The following is a 22,152-nucleotide window of genomic DNA, read 5'->3' as shown; positions in this document are numbered from 1 at the left end:
CATAATACATTTGAGATTGGCTGTACCTTCTTGATAAAACTGTTTGTTTATTCTATTACACAAATTGATGTACGTTGACAAAGCTGAGCTCTATTTGGAAAATTCCAAGTGTTTTTGTTCTTTCTGCTGTGCGCCTTGAAGGCTATGACATTACAGCCACTATACATGAAAATTAAAAGTAAACTGGATTGCATAATGTTCTTGAGACTTCATAATTTCTGAAATTGACTTCAGTGACATAAAAAATGTCTAGTGTATTTATAATCAGATTAAAGTGTAGCTGATAAAATAAAAAGCAAAATAGAAAACCCTCACTTAAAAAAACACACTGGATAAATCGAAGTCTACAAAAAAATTAAATCTAGTGTCATGATTCAGTTATGATCCTTGTAACCTAAGACATCCTTAAGTCTATGGATTCTACGTATCTGAATAAAATATAAGAGGCCAGAATTATTCATATAATTACTAAAAATCATTTCAAGGAAGACTGCAATTCTGTTTCACTCTTCTGTGAAACAAACACAAGAAAGGAATGGACAAATTGTGTTTTACCTTGAAAGCTGCTAAACAGTCTGGCATCAAGTCATGAGAGTCAAGTAAGTAAATGCTTGATTTTGAGAATATAAAGTGTCTTAGTGGTTATCACAGACATTAAATTTCAGAATTTAAAAGCAAAGCATCAAGACATACATAATGAAGTCTGCAATTACTAATATTGTACAGGTGCAAATGGTTAATCATTTCTGATCTTTGATCTACCTTTTGTTGCAAGTATTTCTGCAAGGACTATGCGCAAGCTGACAGACTGGACATCCTTTGAGGGTAGGAGACAATACACCAGAATTTGAGAACATTTTTGCAGGAATCTTACTTCTTCATCAGAGTTCCTCAAGCATGGGTGCAGCAAAAAAGGTCTCGGTGGATCTTCCTGCCTAAGAGTTGGGGGGAGAGGGAAAGAAAGGAAAAAAAGAGAGAGAACTTACATATCACTTGTATCATGATTAGTTGCTAATTGATAAAATATCAAAAAAAACATTATCAGGTAAGCAACTTCAGTAAAGAAACACTTTAAGCCATGTATATTTTTCAGATCCTGCTAATCTTCCTTAATGATGTAAAGATACATTTCCAAATTCCTTGGTCCTGTCAAATGTTTTCACCTGCCAAAATAGAAATAGTGGTTTAAAATGGTGTCAAATAGAGAGCCAAACAAGCGGGAAGAAAAAAGTTTCTCTGAATGAAAAACAGATTGTTCCATTATTGAACTTGCAGTGAAATCTTGTCCAATTTTTTCAGAACAATCAACAAGACAAACTCAAGAAGCAAATACATTCTTGTAGAGCAAACTAATTACAGACCTAAACCTCTAAGCAGAGGATTTGGGATTATATCTAGTTTGAGAAACAGATCTATCTATTAGATACTGAAGTTACCATCTTTCCTTTGTTACTGGCAAATAAACCTCCCAGTAAATAACTGGCCTGTTTGACCTGACTTTTTCTAGAACAGCAGTTTTCAACTTGCCACCTGCAGGCTACATCAAATTGGTCTGTACAAGATACCTATGTAGTAACAGACTTGGCATTATCAACCATCTACACTAAGTGGAAAACCAATTTAGAAAAAGATTAAAAAAAATCCACCCACAGATTTAAGAGAGGGTGGAATCAAAACGGTAAAAAGGTGAATTGAATCCCAAAGTGCAAAGAAACTTGGCCACACAAGTCCCATCAGTACTTCGACAAGTGAGAACCAACTACACGATTACCAGTATCAGTGGGGTATATAAAGCATGAAACTGGAAAGCATGAAATTGTAGGGCCTCCGCTTGTGTGTGCAACCCCACCTTTGGGGCAATACCCCTGTGGGCAGCATGCTCAACCCCAGAGGGGTTGCTAGGCTCTGCTTAGTCTGATAGGTCTGAGCCTGCATCTTCCAAGTCATCTCTTGGCCAGATCACAGATTTGGTGAGGCACCTCTTGGCCAAATGAAGTAACACCACTTGCTTGGATCTGAGCATGCAGAGATCACAGAACCATTCCGAGAAGAGACAAGAGAACCTGTCTTAAACAGAGTCCTCTGATCAGCAGGCTGAAGCTGGAATATGCTCATGTTATATACTAATAAATTACCACAGATTAAAACAAACAAACAAAACCAAAACACAATTAGGGAACAAAGTCACAGTTTTCCTCCGTTATCCTAAATGCTTCAGAGTCAGGGTCCATCTTGCCTGCCTTCAGTGGAGTCAGATCCTTGCCTTTGGCTAATTCTGGTTCAGCTTCAAGAAGGAGCAGGAGAATACCCTCAGCCAGAACGGCTCTCAGTCTGCTGGGGAAGGCATTCACTATCATCCACTCACTAACTGTAAGGGTTGGGCAAGCTGGATACTAATGGATGGAAGAAATCCAAAATTTCTTGCTAGTTTCACTTCGCACTTGGTGAAAGAATTAGGGCTCTAACTTAAAGTACACGAGGCCTGGAGTTAGGACAGGTACTATACAGTAACAAATTTTCCTACCTCAGAATAGGCAAATAGGTCCTCCCTGCTCCTAGCAGTCACAGTAGGTGCATTTTGGGAAGATAGCAAGACAGAGTCTTTCAGAGCTAACAGTGAAGGGGTGGTTGTGCCTCTGCGTGGCATGAAGCCCTGGCTGGGCGCTGCGCACCACCGAACACGCACAGCAACGCGCTGCAGGATCAGCAAGGCCATGATAGCACAGTCTGTGCTGTTTGCAGACTCCCCACAAACAGGTCTGCTGACCACAGCTCTGAAAGAAACAGGGAGCAAACCTCCCCGGCCTCGATTTTGGGGGCCATACTGACCAGTTCATTTCCTCACAGGTGCCAATGGTTTTCTGGACTTCTCAGAACACGTTTGACTGGACGTGCCAAGGGAACTCCTTAGTGCAAGTCACAGCAGCACCTTTTCTTTATACAAAACCAGATGTAAAAGCGGAGACAAGGTGCCCTAGCAGTTCTTCCATGGCCACGTGCCTGATGTGCTCCAATCACAGATTTACAGTTTAACAGCAAGGTGATCATGCCAGTGGTTACCGCACGACAGACGCAGTGTCACCTGAGAAGCATCACAGTAATTTCCATAGGCAGCCAGGACTGGTCTTCAGTAGAAGGCTCTAAGGTGTTACAAAGGCTCAGATCTGTCACATCTCATGCCAGTGCCTCCTCTCATTGTCTGTAATGTCTGCTTCCTTCCCAGAGCTGGAGGCTGCTGTCCTGGTTAGAGTCAACTGACTATTACTCACCGAGCTGCTCCAAGCCCATTGCCTCTGTATGTGAAAAACTGACCAAGAACTGTATACAGTGAAACCAAAAGTTTTCAGTTAGATACTGCTATATGGCCACTAGTAACAGGCAGAATTGTCTAACAACTGATTTTTGCTAGTCAGTCCAGGAAGGAGCAAATATGTCAGAATAGTAACAATACTCTAATAATAGCTCTAATTCTGTTCTAATAATACAAGTCGTTTGTCTCAAGGTAACCAAAATCAGTTTTTTAATTAATTTTCAGAACAGCAGGAATGTAAAGATGACATTTGGTTTCAATTTGACTGAAGCCTCTTATTCCATCCCAAATCGAATGTTTTGTTTTCAAATGTGGATCATGGAGGGGGTTTCAATTGTTACAAGTGAGACAAATTTCAAAGCAAGCCCCTTGGAACAGCTTGGATGTAAACAATCCGTTCTTCTGAGGAGCAATGGTTTATGAAGATGATGTGTAGTCTTCGTTATCAACCAGTACAGGTGGTGGTGCTGACTGAGCTCAGAAAGCTGTTTATCTTGTTCTGGTAGGATCTTTTCTCTCTGGCATCTGAATACCTAGCTATTTTCCTCAGCAGATTTCCATTCCTCTTGCATGCTCCAGACATATCCTACAGCCTTCTCTACACTGCATCAAACATGCCCCATCACATGCTCCCCCTAAAGGCATTCATTATTTATCCAAAACCAGACAGGTCCCAGGCAGACTACTGGCAGACAGAAAGTGTGGGTCGTTCATGTACAGCCACCCCTTACTGGGGAAGGAAAGTCTTCCTTTCCTGGGCAGGTTGGTCCACCCACAGTCAGCCACTTAGAAATACAGCCAGGAACATACACAAAACGCTGGCAAACAGGATGACTTACACTGAACATCAGTTGGCAAACTCACCTCTCTGAACAACTGATTCCTGTGTCTTAACAGCCATACAGAGTTAGAACTGAAAGCAAGTGGTGATTGCTCTTCTGCCTGTGAACACACAAACCCCACCCTTTTTGGACACTCTTACCTTTTTTGTGGGACATCCTGCCTAGTGATTAAATCAAGCTACACTTTCATAACATCTGCAAAGCACAAAACAGAGCCATAATGCACATAAAATTTCACTAAACTGAGATTAGTCATCTTTGCCTTCAATGTCTCTCAACCAGCCTCCTGAGGAACGACGGTCTGTTTGGGACTGCAAACACCCTGGAGCATTAATTCCACCTATGCTATCATCCATGCAAGAGAAGTCATTTCTCATAATCTTTGTCTCCCTATTGTACAATTTTATCCCAGTCAACAGCCAATACCTACAGCTTGGCTGAGCTGGACCTATGCCAGGACTTTTCTGATACACAGTCAACCAAACACAATCAGAAAATGGAACAGAATAAACAAGTAGAAAGGCAAATATTTGATTCTTACCCTTTAATTTGTTTAATGTGTTCCTGCCTTCAGGAATGCAAGAGGGGAGCGGAGTTGCATACTCTGCAGTCAACAGGACATTTAAGAAGAGTTTCAATTTTTTCTGGAGTTATCTCCATTACTTAAGACAACATGGCTCTCTAGAAGAGGGGTCCTTTCAACTGTTTCCCTAGCTAAACTGTACCTAAAACGTGATCTAAAAATCAAAAGGGAAAGCACAGAGCCCCACAGATTTTTATGAAAATAGAGAAACAAACTCTTCAGGGAATTCAACTCTAAACAAGCCTTGCATATCAGTGCCAAACAGTTGTGTCAACAAATCCTGCAGTTTTCATTGCTGTTTGGGCAAGAGAAATAAAGGGGAGACTGAAAGCAGGAGAGGAATCTTGGCGGGGGGGGGAGGCTTAACAGCTACAAAATAAATCAATATACCAGTGGTAAAATGGACAAGACATCCAGGCTTATACCCTCCTTTGCATTTATACATTACACTACTATTTGCCTCAATATAACCATCGATCAGCTTGCAGGGAAAACACATTGCGTGTCAATGAAAGGTCTGCCTAGAAAACAGCAACCCTTATAACTCAGGCTTCCTCTTCACTGATACCCATTAAAAAAAAAAAAAAAAAAAAAAAAAGAAAAAGAAAAAGAGAGAGAGCAGCAGGCAATCACAGAAGGATTAACACCACTGCTCAGCTACCAAACCATGTCTGTTTACTATCCTGGAGCAGGAGCTAAGATGTCCTGATCAGGCATATTCTTCAGGCTCAATATAAAACCTAAGTCTTCAACTCTGTTGGGAACATGATCAAGAGTAAAGAAAGGCACTATTCATTTTGCAAAGACAAACAGGAAAAGCAGAGACTTAACTGCAACCCACATGCATGTACACAAAGCAGAGTGCTGCTATATCTCTGCAGTGTCAATAAAGATATTAAGCACTATTAAATAACCCAAATAGCAATATATAGGCATTATTTCTCTTCATATGCAATTTTGAACATGTATTATTAGGACTGTGTGGTTGGATTTTCCAAACAAAAGGTCATTTAGTAATCACAGAAAACTCTTAACTAAAACTGTGCACAGATATTTTTAGAGAGAGTTTTGAAAGCCCTGCCAATTATCCATAAATTCTGAGCACAAGTGTGTGCAGTGAACTAATACAAATGTGGCACTCTAGCAAACAGTTCCAAAACAGACATGATACAAGCTTTGTAAACCAGGCTGATTTAATTTGCTTTAGGCAACTGAAAAATAATGGCAAGTGGCAACTCTAATTCATTTGTGTCTTCTTGAACAATCAACACTGAAGTACTAGTGACATATATTGGTGTATCAAGATGCAGGTGACTTCAGTGATTTAAAACAGCAGACAGAACTCATGCTTTACACAGCATGCTTACAGGGCATATCCCACTTCACTCCCCCGTGAGCTACAAAGACAGCCTTAACCTTGCCTAAGTTTCTTTTCCATAATTTTCATTTTATGAAATCTTTAAGCCTGCTCTGAATTTTTAACACTATCCAATGCTATTTTGTAGCATCAGAAAGCAAAGGGATCTCCTTCAGCTGCCCCTCAAACCAGCAGAAGATCAGGCAGCCAACTGTGAATATAGAGCCGTAGGTAGGGCCTGCCAAAGGGAATTTCTTTGTACCTGATCTGTTCCAAGTAGTACTTTTCTTTGGGACCAAACTGACACCTACTGTAACTATCCCTTGCTCCGAGATTGCTTCGTGCAATTACTGAACATGTATCCCGCCGAACATCGTCAGTGCTAAGACTTTACCCCTTACTGCTGCAAATCCGTGAGTTCATCCAGTACTTTTTATAAAGGAAAGCACAACAGCGTATTTGCTTTGGTATTCCTGAAGACAAACAGTTAAAACACTACCAATGTTATAGAAATATCATAATTTCCTTCCCAATATAAACACCTCTACCAACAATTCCTCACGTCTCAGGAATGCAGGACCCAGGGCAGTTCTGTAATTCTGGGCTATCATCTATGATTGGGCTTCCAGGTTTCCCAATGTAAGGATCTCATAGAAGTATCTCTTTTTATCTAGGGTCTACTCTAGATACCAACAGTTTTAACTAGGACCATCTGGTAACTCCCGTAAAGTCTCACTACAGTCAGGAATATGAAAAAACTCTTGGTATTTGTGGTTGGGTATATGCTACTGACACAAAGCATTGTCTTTATTTTTATATAGTCTCAAACTTCATGATGGCATGGAAGAGCTTAAAAATGAATCCTAAAAGGAGTAAAAAAAAAAAAAGTAAATGCCAACCCCAACATTATCACTTACAATGCCCATGCAACTTGGGACTTTGCAGGTTAGGGGTTGGCAGTACACCACTAGTTCAAGGGCAAGAAACCCCCAAATAAGTACGCTAATTAGGAGACATGCATGACCAGGAACTTAATGATAACAAACAAGATAAATCTGTCCACTTTGAAAATAGAAGCAAACAAATAAATAAACGATATTAAAAAAAAGTAACCCACAGAGACAGAACCACCCTCATAGAGTCCGTAAAAACATTAACAACAACTCTACAGGAAATTATGTAACAGTCCTTTCTCTTTAAATAAATAAATAAATGGCAAAATGTTCCCTTCAGCCTTTTTATTTCTTTAATTAGCCTTTCAACAGGGAGCCTTGCAGAGTTACATTTAAGTCTCAATCAGTGCAATTGTGAGCTGAAGTGCACATCCAACTCACTCTAAATGACTTTCATCAGTACGTTCAACACTCACCATGCACTTTCATTAAACTGATTCTGAGAACTACCAGAACCACATGCAGCCTGCATCTCTTCACCTGTATTGCCCTTAGATCTCTAAGCTTCTTGACAGTGCAGAATGAAAACTGCTTGATCTATTTGAATTTTCTAAGAAAACAAATCTAGACCTTTACAAGCCAGCATCATAAACACACCTGAATAAAAGTACCTACTTGAAAAAAACAAAAACAACTCTGAAAACAAACCACACCAAACCCAAAAAGCACAGCAAAAAATAAGGACAAAGCCAACACCAAAATTTCCACAGCTGCCATTTTCATCAAGATACATCAGCAAGTTTTATAAATCACTTTACCTATATTTACTGTGAAGATAACCGTACCATTTATACATGTCACAGTTACCTCTTTCAGGAGGTAATGTTTTATTATGCTTCAGCATTTGACATATGTTGGTAACAGACCCAAAGAATGCATGAATGGCTCACAAGCTGTGGTATGACCACATCAGCACCACGAGGTCCTAACGCTTAGTGTGGTGTCTAGGTCATACTCAATCATTAACAGGAAACCCAAACTTCCCACACTAAAGCTTGAAGGCAATAGCAAGCTTTAGACCTGGTGCCACCCACAAGTTAACTTTAATGTGCTCAGACCTTGGCTTTTTGTGACTATTTTGTTTGCAGCACTTTCATACAGGTGGTCCCATTGCAACGAACCTCTACAATTTTATACTAATCCTCTTGATACTCCTTTCTATATATAATAAGCAGTTTTTGGTATTCCTGATTTGTGGGTGGCAAATGGAATTATAAAGGAAAAAACAAGAACTGTGGGAGGTGTTTAGTAGCTATCTTGACAACTTGCATGCACCTACAACATTAACCAAGTTAAATCTCAAGTGCTTAAATTCCCTTTGCATCAATCTGCTCTTGATCAGTTTGTGGTGGCAGTACCTTCTATTTTTACTGAGTATCCTAGCACACTACATATTGTAATCACAAAAAATACAAGTTATATATCCTACACGTGCAAACATATTCACATGGGCCAAAAAAATTAAGAACTGAGTTGTCTTCTCTCCTTACCCCATCAGTAATACATAGAAAACAACAGGAATATTATCAAAACATGTACAATATGAACTTAAATCCCCAAATTGCTTGTCATACTCATCGCTTAAACAGCAATTTCCCCACAGTACTTCCACCCCCTCACACCTTCCAAGAGCTTTGAGCCCTTAAGTATGGGTTCTGAATCAGCACTGGGAGTAGCCTGCAGCCCCCAAGCATCCATTTTGCCAAGTCATGACGTATGCTGCAAGTCCAGGCACGCGCTCGCGCACACACACAGCCCACACACACACACAGACTTCTGAGCATCCCATCAGCTGTCATGTAGCAGTCAGCTTGCCAGAAGCAGCCTGCAACACCACATATCCACATCTGCAGAAACGAATTCTTCCTCTACCTTTGGGATCAAGGCGTGCCAGCTGTAGGTTAAAGACAAACAGAGAACTCGCACAACCAAAAGACGTAGGGGGGGGGAGGGGAAAAAAAAAAATCAGTGTCACTGTTACCTCTTCTCACTGGGATTTGTTCAAAAAGCACTGCTTGTCAGGAAGTTCCAGAAGAAGCAAGGATTAAATCCCGTTTGCCTACTTAACCCCCATAGGCAAATCTCATTTTGCCTATGCTGCAGTTTAGAGACCACCAGCACAGGGTGTTATTTAACAAATGTTAATAGCTCTGTAGTGATACCTGATGTGGTTGTTCTTAGCGCACGTTAAGTGTAAGGGAACTTCCTCTTCCTTTCATGTGGACAGCTTCACAGAAAGATGCTTACTTGTTTTTGTTTTGCTACGCCCTTCCAATACTGACTGTGCATTTCGCCCACAGGAATAGCTGCCTCTTGCTTTCAACAAAAATACCATATTACCAGAGTAAGACTACATTCCTGGGATCAGATAATTCTTGCCCTCAGAAAGTATCCTGCCATCACAGGCAACGCTGCACCCACATACCAACATGAATGTTTCCAGCATTATAACACCACCTTACCTAGCTCAGGGTCCATCCTGGATCACATAAAATGGCATTGCCAGTATTCAGCTTGCTTATATTCTACTTAAACTAGCCAAGGAAAGACACTTGAACGAGATATAAAGGAATGAAGGGATAAAAGCTGCTATAAAACAAGAACGGCCAAATATTACCATCTACCCATGAATTTGGCTAATCCTGTTATAAATGTGCTCCTGATTCTGTACAACATAGAGGAAAGAGCAGTGGCTTCTACCAATAAATCCAAGGCTCATTTTTCTTCCATATCTCAAAACTCATAAACTAGCTAACACTGGACACAGGGAAGTATCATACTCCATTTCTACACTGAGATAATATTAGGAATGACATTATTTCCTATCTAAAATATTCTGCATTACCACAAATTTTGTAACTGAAAAGTTGACAGGATCCTTCGGAGACCCAGATGGACCTCACGATACACCCCAGCAACGCATGCAAGATGAAAAAGTTGGGAGCTGTCTTGCCTACAGCTTGCACAGCTCTGCGTTACCTCAGATAGTTCTGCCCATGGCTAGAAAAATGTCTCTGCCCTTATTACTCTCTGTGTCTGGCAGGAGCAGGAAAGATAGCTGCTGATAAAGAAAGCCAGGGGACAGAACAAAGACAGGGGAAACAGACCTAATGCTGCCAGCCCTCTCCCACCCGATGCCATGCCTCCCACCAGGGAGTGGTGGAAGTGGCCTCTCCTCTTCTCATGCTCTCCCTCGTTGAGGGAAGCATTTTTTCCTTATCTGTTGGTCTCTGCTGGCCATTGACCTTGAGCTGTTTATTACTAAGTAGAGCCTCGCAATGATTGAGATAAGCCAGAGGGAAAGCAGGAGCAAAGGGAAGGACTGTAGCACGCTTCCTCATTCTCAAAGGTCGCAGCCCATTTTCATCCCTCAGACATGCTGATCTATCAGATATCATACGTCGAAGTTAGTGAAAGCAGAAAAGTAAAGGGATTTCTGCGGCTGATGTGCACCTAGTGACAAAACACATGAACTTCATGCTGAAGAAACAGACCTCTCTGTCCTCCTGGGTACAGATGGTTTCCTTCCATTACTTCAGTGGATTTATCTGTTGTCACACAGGAAAAGCAGCGTAGGTGGCACCCCCTCAAGAGGTGGTACAAGAGATATTTAAAACTTTGTAAGCCACCAGGTAACAGACAAAATGCCCTTTGCTGTCACACTGCAATATATAAACTCAGCAGCAGAAACGAGAACAGTGCTCCAACAGGCATCACAACAGGAAAGATAACTTGCTCTAATTACAGTCTCTGCTCCACTATACTTACCATCCAAAAGTAACTGGATTCATTAGTAGATATATAGAGGGAAACATGTGAACGCAAATTTAAATTTACTACTGTCTTTGAAATGCTGACAGAAAGCAAAGGTAGATCAAGAAGATCTCTGTGTTCCCTGCCTTAGGAAGAAGAATTTTTCTGTGTTTGAACTGTGTCAATTTAGAAATTAATTGAAGGCTTTCCAAGAAACTCTATCTTCCAGGCTAGAAGTGATATACTTTGTGGCTCTCCGTCTATAGCCTAAAATGTCAGTAGGTTCTAGCACAATGAACTCTGTAGCAGTAGGCAGTTTAGTACAAAACTCAAATTGTTCTTAAAGCCACAAATTCCCTTAAAAAGAAAACAGTATCAGAGTCTTTGGCTGTGCTTCCAGGTTTATACCATGCATGCTCAGATAACCCAGCAGTACAAATTTAAGCTGTAATATATGAGCATAATGTCCCATTTCTGCTGACTTTTGCCATAGTACATACATAGCATTTAGACCCTCTCTCCATCTGCCAAGAAAAGGGGAGCCCTGTGCAATTTCCATAAAGCCTCCTGGACTTTTTGAGTAAGTTTATATGAGCAGCTTGAGGATATACTAGTGCTTCACATTTTGCAGCATCATGCCGCTGATCTGCTGTTAGGCACCTTAAAACCAGACCTTCCTTCTTGCGAATTCACAGCCTTGAAGTATGTGAAAAGCAGTCAATGGGTCTAGTTTCAACCTATACAAAATCTGAAGTTACAGCTGTGGGGTGCATTGGATTTTTTTTAACCCGCTCTCACATTCATTCTTGATAGGATTTTTTTCATTACCACGTTAATGCAGCTTGCCTTATCCAAGCACTGACTAAGGTGCATTTACCATTCCAAAGTGAAAAAGTTAATTGGAAAACACTCAAGCTTTTAGCTCTATACAGTTAAAATAAAAATCCAACAAAGACCTAGAGGAAGTGGTCATAATTCTCAGTAGATAAGGAACCTCAACAAGAATCTGCATTAATACTAATTAATAATTCTGCAATTGTAGATTCTATGTCCCTAGCTTCCTATAGGAAAACATTTACACTTTAAAAAAAAAAATACCATCCTCATCGTTTAACTGTTCAAATCAGTATCTTCCCAAAAGCAAGCATTTGACTGTAATAAAGGGCAAATGCAAGCATAATGTTTAAAAATTGGGGAGCACACTTAGGAGTTTTACCTGACCAAGAGATTTCTACCACATTCCAGAGCCAAATACCTGGAATCCACTACAAGATCTACTGCAACATGCATACAACTTACATTCAAGAAAAGAAGAAACTAACCACCCTGTAGTTTCTTTTTTGTCTTTATTTCCTACACATTAGCTTACATAAAGCCAGCATCTACCACAAATACATTATAACCCTACCTTCTGCTCCAGAACAGAAAGAAGAGTGAATGGCAACAGACAGACTGGTCACTGACAGAAAACAGTTGATAGTTTTTCTCTGAAGGGGTGTTAAAAATACGTGGATCTAACTGTAAGCAAAACAACTTCATAGTATAAAACGTACAGTCTAAATCTAAATGACCAAAGCATATTTCAATTAGGATAACTGAAACGCAGGTAAGTGCAGACATAAGCCCAAATTCCATGCACAATCACACAAACCGTGGATTCAGATGTGGGAACTGCATAGGCTAAGAATCCCCATTTGCAATTACCGTTTGGGTGCAACTCTAGTATTTAGTGGCCAGCTGACCTTTTTAAGTGGACAAAGAGAGCCTTGCCAAAAAGGAAATTCATGGAATTGACAAGATAACCTGAACAGAGAAAGAGAATCCAGCCAACAATTCTTCCAGCAGAAAAATCTTGTTACTGCAGGACAGGCCACTTAGAGAAACCACAAGGCTTTGCGTCCTGGGGTTAGAAGTGGGAAACTGAATGGAATTAACCCTGGTGCTATTTTGGGAAAGGTGCAAATAACTATCTTCTTGTCTGTTGACTGCTCTGACAGCACCCCTCCTTTCCCTTGCAGGTTCACACTACTTGCAGGCACTGATCACACAGCCCACCTCCTACCATGAGTAAAGGATTCAAGGATGAAACAGAACAGCAGTGAATCCAAACTCTGAGAAAAAGGAGGAAAAGTGTCTCCTTCCACAGGTCTTACAGATGCCCTGAAGCCTGCTTGATCTCTGAAACTGGTAATAAGCTTGAACTGTTTTATCAGTTGCCTACAAAAGCATTACACACTTCATTTCTTTGATATAGCACAACTGAAAGCAAAGAGAGAAGCAGAAAATTCCAACGAAATGCAGAGTTGTTTTTACCTGGCGTTGGCTCCTTTAAGGTCACAGAAGTGCGAGAGTAAAGTTTTCACTACATCATTGCAGACAACTTTAACTACATCAATGTGACTCAGCCTCTGTCGCAGCTGCTTGGCAATCTCCCAGAAGTCTTCAGATAGCAGCTGGTATAGCTGCCCTTCATCTCTGCTGAGTTGCCCATACCAGGACAGGATGTAATCTCTATAGCTGTAGTCAAACACTGAAAGGAGAAACAAAACACTAAATAGTAAAAACTGCAAAAGGGGAAGGCACACTGTGATAGGAAAAACATAATCCTCCACCCTTCTCCTCAAAAATTAGATGAGCAATAGGTTTCACATCTTCTTTGGGTTTTACATTCTTGCCAAAGAAAGTAAGGTTAGCGAAGTTACAGAAATCTGCACCTAACAGGTTACTGGAGGTCACTTTGCAAAGCAAAGCCTGTAAGTGGATTTGCTCAGACAGTCAGGTTACTAGCTACACACAAACCTCAAACTAAGATCTGGTTCTCAACAGTGGATTTGCTTATACAAACTATCATATAATCTGACTGTGTCTAGGCTCTTGCAGACTGAAACCAGCCTTCTTTACGTAGGAATTCAACGGCTGCCACTCCAAAGTCAGAGGTAAAAGGGGAGGTGGTAGTATTTCTTCATTTCAAAAAGACATATACAATACTGAACAACACTGCCGAGAAAGTACATTATAGGATGTATAGCTAGAGATGAGAGAACAAGTAGATTAGCGAGACAGCATGAACTTCAAAAACAAGGTATTCCAAACCACATCTACAAGCAATAACCAAGATCACTGTAATTGCAAGTCCCATGGCAACACCATCTTCTACCATTTTGACTTTTCTTTTTGACAACATTTGTGTGCTGCCAGTTTTACTGATGTTTCACTACAGCAGATGTCACTGGAGGTCTAGGAGGAAGCAGGGGGTGTTCAAGGAGCACACATGAGCCATGTTTAGCAGTTACAAGATGGGGAAGAAGTGGGTGGAAGGAGGAGTCAGTTTGCATATACCAGAGGGATAACAGAACAAGAAAGGGGAAAATAAGTTGTGCCTGATAATCTGAGCAGCTTCTATTACCAGTGACTTGGTTTAACCCCAGCCGGCAACTAAGCCCCACGCAGCCGCTCGTTCACTCCCCCACAGTGGGACGGGGGAGAGAATCAGAAGAGTAAAAGTGAGGAAAGTCATAGTTTGAGATAAAGACAGTTTAACAGGTAAAGCAAAAGCTGCTGGCAGGCCAGCACGAGAAGCTGGGCTGTCCTTGACTACTTAGGCAACAACTCAAAACATCTGCACATTATCAACATTTTCTCATCCCAAATCCAAAATACAGCCTCACACTAACTTCTGTGAAAGAAATTAACTCTATCCTGGCTGAAACCAGGACAACCAGACACCCTGCTGGGGGTGGGGGAAGTGAGCAAGCAGCTGTGTGGTGCTTAGTTGCAGCCTGGCGTTAAACCATGACACCATGGTGTTCTTTATAAAATTCAGGGTACTTTAGAACCCAGAATGTATGCCCAAATGAGCAATGGGACAGCTTTTGGGATTTTGTTTAGGAAAAAAAAAAATTTAAAAAGGACACCAACCACAAACACTAACACCAGTCTGTGCTGGGGTAAGACACTGCCTCATCCGTATGTGTCATCCTGCCCATGACACACTGTTGCTGCTTTAGTTTCATGCCTGTTGATGCAGCTGGTGCCTCTTTCTGCACTTTAAAGAAATACAGAAAACAAATGTAAGAATTTTATAGGGCACAGCTTGCTTCCTTCAGAGAAGAAACCTGCTCATGCATCTACTCTCATTATTTTTACACTGCATGTTCTCTAAAACATAGAAAACAACTGGTCAGAAGACAAGAAAGGAATAAAAAGAAAAGCAGAACACACCTTCAGGACAATACCTTACTACCACTAACTCAGCTGCTACAAACATGAAACAAATTTCTGATTGAATCAGATGCAGTGACAGCAATGAGTTTGGTGCAAAACTGTAAAAACTTCTACTGGGTTTTCTAAATTAGTTCAAAAGAGCCGAGTCCCCAGTTGTTATAATCTGATTAAAAGTCATTCCCGTGTGAACGTGCAGTCGAACCTTTTCAATTACTCTTTTTAAAGACTGTAAACTAAAAGAGTGTTGGGAGTAGAGAGCTAGAAGCTTGCGTGGAGGTTAGTGAGGACACCCCTTTACACACTTCCTTCATTCCTGACCCCATGCAGTCTACATTAACTGCTATCCCTTCTTCCACATTCATTCATTCAGAGGTTCAGCAGCACCACAAGAGCCAGTGGGTCAGACTGGCCTTAAACCTGCAATTTGCAGAGCTTCACATCAGGCAGCTTTTATGCTGCAAAGATTCATTACCCAACTTTATGAAAAATAACACAGAAATCTGAATAAGACAGACTAAATACCTACTCATTTCCTCAAACCACCGTTAAAAACAGACTAGAATTATTTTCCCTGTGCAAATGCAGACAAGAGTTCGAAGTTTCAAACACGAAGCAGGTATCCTTTCCTGAAAGCACTAGAGAGATCAGAACAATTACATTAAGTTACGCTGAAGTCCAAAACTCTCCTGTGACTACATATGAACAACAGAAGAGAAGGTATAGCTACAATGCTGGCTGAGTTACGCTACAATGACAAGCATCACAATCTATAAAACAGAAATGCAACATTAATATGAATTGTGTTAAGATCCTGCATCAGGAAACCACCATCAAACAGCCAAGACGCACTATTATAATGCTGTGCTACTACACTAGATTTAACATGCATAGTATGGTTATCATAAGCTATACTTGAAGAAAAACACTGTAAATAAAAATTTAAGGGAAAAAGATGACAGACTATACCACTGACAAGTACCTGGCAAAGAGCTATTATTAGAAGTAAATGTTAAATGCTTAGTTATTTGTTAGAGCTACTACTTTTCCCCCCCTGCCAAAAGCCAATTCAGTAAAAGAAAAAAAAAAAAAGTGCCTTATCTTCATCCTCAAAAATTGAACTAAAATCTTAAAGCCTCTATATTGAAGTCCCTAAAAATTACTAATAAATACCCTGAATATGCAACTCTATCATTTCTAAGACATTAATTTTTAAATTTAAAGAGACAAAGCCCATTATTCACTTATTGAATTTTAGATTTTATTATGTTTTAGCTATACAATACAAATTAAGATTATGAGTTTTTATACTTAACATTATCTTTATTTATTGAAGTTTCTCATGCCCACTAAATCTTGATTTAGACCATGGTGTCAAAGGCTGGCAAAATGCTGTGTAAGTGCCCAGACTTCAGTGACTGGGAACCTGCCCCAGTCGCTAATGATAGTGATTTATAGATTTCAGTTCTCTTGTTAAAGTTTGTGCTTGGAAAAACACTAGCATTTCTTGATTTACTTGCATTTTACAACATTATTCAAACTCTATGAAACTGCCATGTTTAATAGACTAGATGTTATCACTGTGCATAGACAGAGATCCTCTGTGTGAAAGGGATCACATCCTAAGTCTCCCATTCCACATTGTTTGGTTTATTTTTATTAAAATTTTCTTGACATTTGCTTCTTTAATAATTAATATGAATGTGCAGAAAAAACATGGAAATTTCCAAATATATAAATAGAGGAAAAAAAGTTGTTAGAAAGGTCTAGGAAATGCATTTTAAAAAAAAAATCAGACATTTGAACAGAACTATTCTGCTTTGTCCATGTACCCTTTGCCAAGAGTTCTTAGTTCCAAGTGTTTAAATCCCAGTAGCAGAGAGAACATGAATTCAAATTAAGTCTTGCTCATATTTTGGCCCCAAACAACTCATTTTTTAAGAACTGTGAAAAAAAAGAATACAGCTTTTCAAATAGAGCATGGCAGAAGTTACTTCAATTTTTTTTTTCCTAAATGTCAATGTGTTGAAAATGTTGGAAATCAGATAGATTGTGAAAAAACTCCTCTGTAAATGGAAGTCCTGCCTTACATCCCCAACAGAATCCTTCTAAAGGGTCAACAAGAACACAGACAGGCAAGATCTGATCCACAGGTACAAATCTAATTAAATTCCCAAAATATTTCCAACAAAGTGACCTCAACACAGGCTTGGACGAAGATAAGCCACTATGGAAGAATAGATGTCTCTCTGGCATGAAATACTTTAAGAGATAAGAAACACAGGATATTAATAAATAGTCAATTTTCACAGCAGAAAAATTTCACCAGTGGAGTTCTGCTGGGATTTGTGCTATGGCATGTGCTGGTTTACTTACTCATAAATGATCCAGTAAAGCAGGTAAGTAATATGGAGACCAATTTTCCAGGCACTACTAAAGCAGTAGAGACAAAGACTGACTGTGAAGAATAAGAAAGACCACAGGACAGGAGGCAATAAAAATGGAAGATGCCAATTCAGTTCCTGGGAGACTGGCTACACATATGGCAGATAAATCTACCGACAGCTACAGCCCTCAGCCCAAACACTACGCTGCGCAACAGCGGCACCAGTCTGACTGACCACAGCCTCTTTTGAGAGACATGCTCCTAAACTACCTCGTGGTACGGGCTGAAAACATGGAAGTTACCAGATAAGCAACAGGAAGTGTTAAAAGAGTAAAAGTATTTGTAAAACTGGATCATCTTTTCTTTGCGTAAAATAAATGAAGGGCAAACAAGAATCAACCTACCACGAAAAAGCACAAAAATCAGTGACTTTCAGTCTTAGTCACTTCAAGTACTACTGGCTGAAAAAGGGACTTTAAAACTACAGGGGTTTAAAACCAAAAGGCCTTCTCTTCCTGCCTTATTCAACAAGGAAAATCCTTTTAGAACATGACACTTGTTCTGATTTTGAGCACTTAGATTTCATAAAACACACCACACAGTAGCAGGGCTAATTCACAGCCTTCCCTCACCTTGTATCTGCAGCTTATGCGAGTACGCTATAATTAAGAACGAAACGGCGCTCTGAAGCACCATCCTTTTAACACCACTATGTTGCCAGTGGGAGAGGAAAGAAGTTTAGAACTGAGCTGTAAACCAATGCAAACAGAAGTTCCTTCTTGGTAGTGCTTAGTGACTAACATTGTAGAAAGACAATTCCCAACAACTCTGTTACAGTGGTTTTGGCAAGACGAGAAGCTACCCAAGACACAGGCAACTTATCAGCCAATGACCATCACGGGAAAACTATCTAAGCACCGTAATGTTTTTAATATTGAAATAATAATGGTTGAAACTGAACCATGCATGACTCCTTGAATTAAAACTAAGGATGATCACCAATACCTATCTATCCATCTTTCCAACTACATTAGCAGACTAGGACGAGAACATCAGGTAAAGCAAGTGACAGCTTGTCAAGCAAGACACACCGCACAACCTCAGGAGTGCCACTCTAAACCCAGGGAGAGAAGTCCATGCAGACTGGCTGTAACACCAGCAAAAGCATAGCACGACTAAGTAACAGTCAACAGGCAAGTCTTGAGGGGTGCAAGGTAGTTAGCAACTAACAGTAAACCCTAGGCAAACTTAATTACACAGATGAAAAACAGGTGAAGAAGTCAGAATTAACCAAAGGGCTGTCTCTCCATAACCAAATGCAAGAGCATTTCTGAAATTAGATGATGTTGGCTCCTCCAAAAATGTTATCCTTGCATGTCTAAGGTAGCGTTAAAGAGAAGTAAAATCTGATTAAAAAAACACTGCAAAACCCCATTAACTGTGATAATGACAACACCTACTCAAAACCTCAAGCAGAGGTAGGAGTCTGAACTGGTCCCCAAGATTAAAATCTCAAGAGAACTGAAAGTCTCCTAAATAAATGAATGAGGCTTTTTAACCATTTTGTTGAGCAGCACGTTACATCATCACAACCAGCAAGAAGTTGTCAAAAACTCCTGGGATTTACAAATACTTCAGTCCTCATCAGTGTAAGATTGGAAACAGAAATACAGACAATGTTTTTTAAATCATCAGTCAAAGTTTTGTTTAACCATGAACTTGCAAAAAAAAAAAAAAAACCCCACACAAAAACATTCATAACATCAAGACAATAATAAATTTCAGAACTGTCACAGGGCAAGGAATATGCCTTGTCTACTTTCAGACAGACTGATCATTTTACTTTAATAAAAAAGTAAAATGTTTCTTTTGGGATTCATTCAGTATCTCAAACTTAAGTTGACTCAGACACCTTCCAAAACAAAAAAAACCCCACACTTGCTTAAGTCTGCGTGTGGAAAACTACCGTCTCATCCTTGTCAAACTGTGTAACAGAGGAGAAGTTGGCTTCATCACTTAGGCCTGGAAGAAATACAACCAAATCTGACAAGTTTGCTCTCCAAAATTCAGAGTGAGAATGGAGAGTAAAAGCTACTCTGAAAAGAAATAGCAGAAAGGCAAGTAAGCTGCCACGACAGAAGGCCCTCAACTCTGAAAAATGAATCACTTAAATATTGGTAACTTTCTTTCAGCCTCACTGAGTAAGGATGGACTCATACATGCAACTGAATGATCTGCTGGATAAACAGCTTAGGTGAAGACAGCTCCCGTATTTTTTAGACATGTTACTCCTATGTGCAAGTAACGGGAGGAAAGTGTAACACAACTATCTTTCCCCCAGTATTCCACAATACCTGTTGTCTGTCTCCAAAACACCCCACTACCTCCAATTTTGTGCAAATTATGTCACAGCTTCATTTCAAATTCCAAGGCAGGTTATCCAAAATGTAGAGTACGCATGTGAGAGAGTACAGCAAATAACTTGTCTGTGCTTGTTTCGTACATGTAATGTTTACACTCTGCTATGCTTTTCACATCATCAGGAATCTAGATGAAAATACTGCCTAATAAAAAATTATGATATAATAGTTCAGCTTCACAGAAACATGACATAGTAGGTAAAGTGTTCTAATTTTATATTTTAGCCACATATCCTGCTAACAGGTGTTCATAAAAAAACATAACACATCCCAAGAAATTTTCATAAGACAACCAACCTGTTTAAAGGAATAATAATTTTAAAATATACTCTCCAGATGTGAAAAAAGAAAAAAAAAACCAAAAAACACACACATGCTGCAAAGAAATCTTAAAGGAAAAAATATTCAAAATTAGTTAAAGTATTTACAGAAGACAGAAATGGCATCATATTTTATAAATGTATTTTAGAAGCTACAGTACACAACTCTTTATGTGCTTTCCTCCTTTACTATACAAGCTAGGTTCCCCCCCATCATCTTTACATTCCAACTTGGCATAATCTTTGAAGTAACAAAAAAATGTTTTGCTTCAAACTCTGACACTATCCCAACTTCTGCAATATTTTGTATTATCAGGAGTCAGTTAAAAAAAATGTGTGCAGAAGTAGTAGTTATTTTTTATTTTAAAGAATTGTAAACAAGGTATTTTAAATCCAAATGATCATAGTTCACATTTTATTATCCAAACCCCAGTGACTGTACTGGTGATCCACAGATTTCATAGACTGTATCAGACAGAAATACAAATGTTGATTATAGATTCAGTTTTCATGGCAAGAATTGCACTAAATGGGAAGACTGTAAGAGTCTACAAGATTTATCAGTTCAGGAAAACCCAGTTAAGAATCTTTTAAATGTTACCCTTTTGCCTTGTGCACAAATAGTATGGCCTTTTCTTACTATATTTCTGTAAACAACAGCCACTAAAATGACAAGGTATCAGTTAAATTGCAAAAACAACATCACATTACTTACTACAGTGGACCTCTTGGGAAGACCAACACTGTGCACTTTTATTTTTTTATCAAGGAAGAAACCAAAAAATCCTGGAATATTGTACGGTCATGGTTTGCTAAGAGGACAAGGGATATTCAGAGTCTAATGCTCCTTTATCCAAGTTAAGACTCACCTTCTTTCAGTGCTTTATCCATGTTGTGAGAAATGACCACTCTCCGTGACTGGAGTGAATCATGGGAGCTTCCAGACCAATTACTCTGAAATTCAAAGAGAACATTTATCATGAGGATGGATAGAATAAACCAAAAATGACAAAAGAAACAGAACTGGAATTCAGTATCATTTGGTCACCCCACATGGTTAAAACAGACGAGTGTCGACTGTCTATGCAGTTATTATACATTGTTCATTAAGCACATATTAACACCCATTGTTGCATATCGTACACTGTCCAACTTGCCAAATTATCTTAAGGTTGGGGTTTTTTGGTAGCAGGGAGCTGTATTCATTTGCAATTCAGTGCACTGAGAATAGGACATCTACTTAATAAAACACCTGGAACTCTTCTGTTCAGTATATTCACAGCTTTATAAGATCTCCAAGAGATAGGTCAATAGCAAATATAACATCTTTACAGCCTACTGTCACAATGGACTTCATTTAGCCTCATAAACCACTTTTAAAAATAAAAGCAAAGCCCTTACATCTCCTACAGTAATTTTGGTTCACATTCTTTTGGGCTTCTTCCTTCAAAGACACTTCTGGCACCTGCATTTTAAGCTGCTGTACTACACAAACATTTGTCTATATTGGAGTATTAGCTTTTGTAGTGGCCAAGCAGACGGGCGGACAGAGAAACATTTTTCAGGGCATAGACAAAAAGCAGCGATTCTCACTGTCCTTACATAGAAAGGATTGGAATTAAAATCAGAAATAGAAACTGTCCCCGCTGCCACTCAGCTTACTCCCACTCTTGATGGGAGCTCAGACTCTCCTTGGTGAGGAGACAGCGCTTCAGAAACGTCCCAATCCCTCCAACATTCACCAAACAGAGAAGAAGAAAGCAGTATAAACTGTAAAGGGGGGCTTAAGTAAAAGCACTCTTTAATGTTTTTTAAAGGTAGCATGCCACTATTTCAGCTAATTTGCAGGCTAAGAGTGTATTTTGGTATAACATGTTTTCCTTCTACTGCAGGTGGAGTCTAGTATAAAGCACGTCTAATGGGACACAGATGAAGGAATCTAAGCAGTACCCTAACAGCAAAATAAAGCTGCTCAGACTCCCGCCCCTCACACACAGCACTGCCACG

At 39.7% G+C, this 22,152-nt stretch overlaps 1 protein-coding gene across 1 annotated transcript in view; it reads right to left on the bottom strand.

Annotated features, from left to right (window-relative positions):
* The window catches only part of SNX25 (sorting nexin 25), a gene marked incomplete at its 3' end in the record, with an annotated part of 71,170 nt that extends 50,119 nt beyond the window's left edge, over window positions 1-21,051 (bottom strand). The window contains exons 1-3 of the mRNA XM_081999558.1: window positions 21,015-21,051; window positions 13,112-13,328; window positions 763-935 (exon numbers count right to left, since the gene is read on the bottom strand). Of these exons, the coding sequence (XP_081855684.1) occupies window positions 763-935; window positions 13,112-13,328; window positions 21,015-21,036 (412 nt within the window). The 5' untranslated portion in view covers window positions 21,037-21,051. The remainder of the gene's footprint in view (window positions 1-762; window positions 936-13,111; window positions 13,329-21,014) is intronic.
* Window positions 21,052-22,152: the final 1,101 nt, after the last annotated feature.

Source organism: Phaethon aethereus (genome assembly GCF_964289735.1).
Source record: "Phaethon aethereus genome assembly, chromosome: 4".
Taxonomy (NCBI): Eukaryota; Metazoa; Chordata; class Aves; order Phaethontiformes; family Phaethontidae; genus Phaethon; species Phaethon aethereus.
This window is presented reverse-complemented; position numbering and strand designations above follow the sequence as displayed.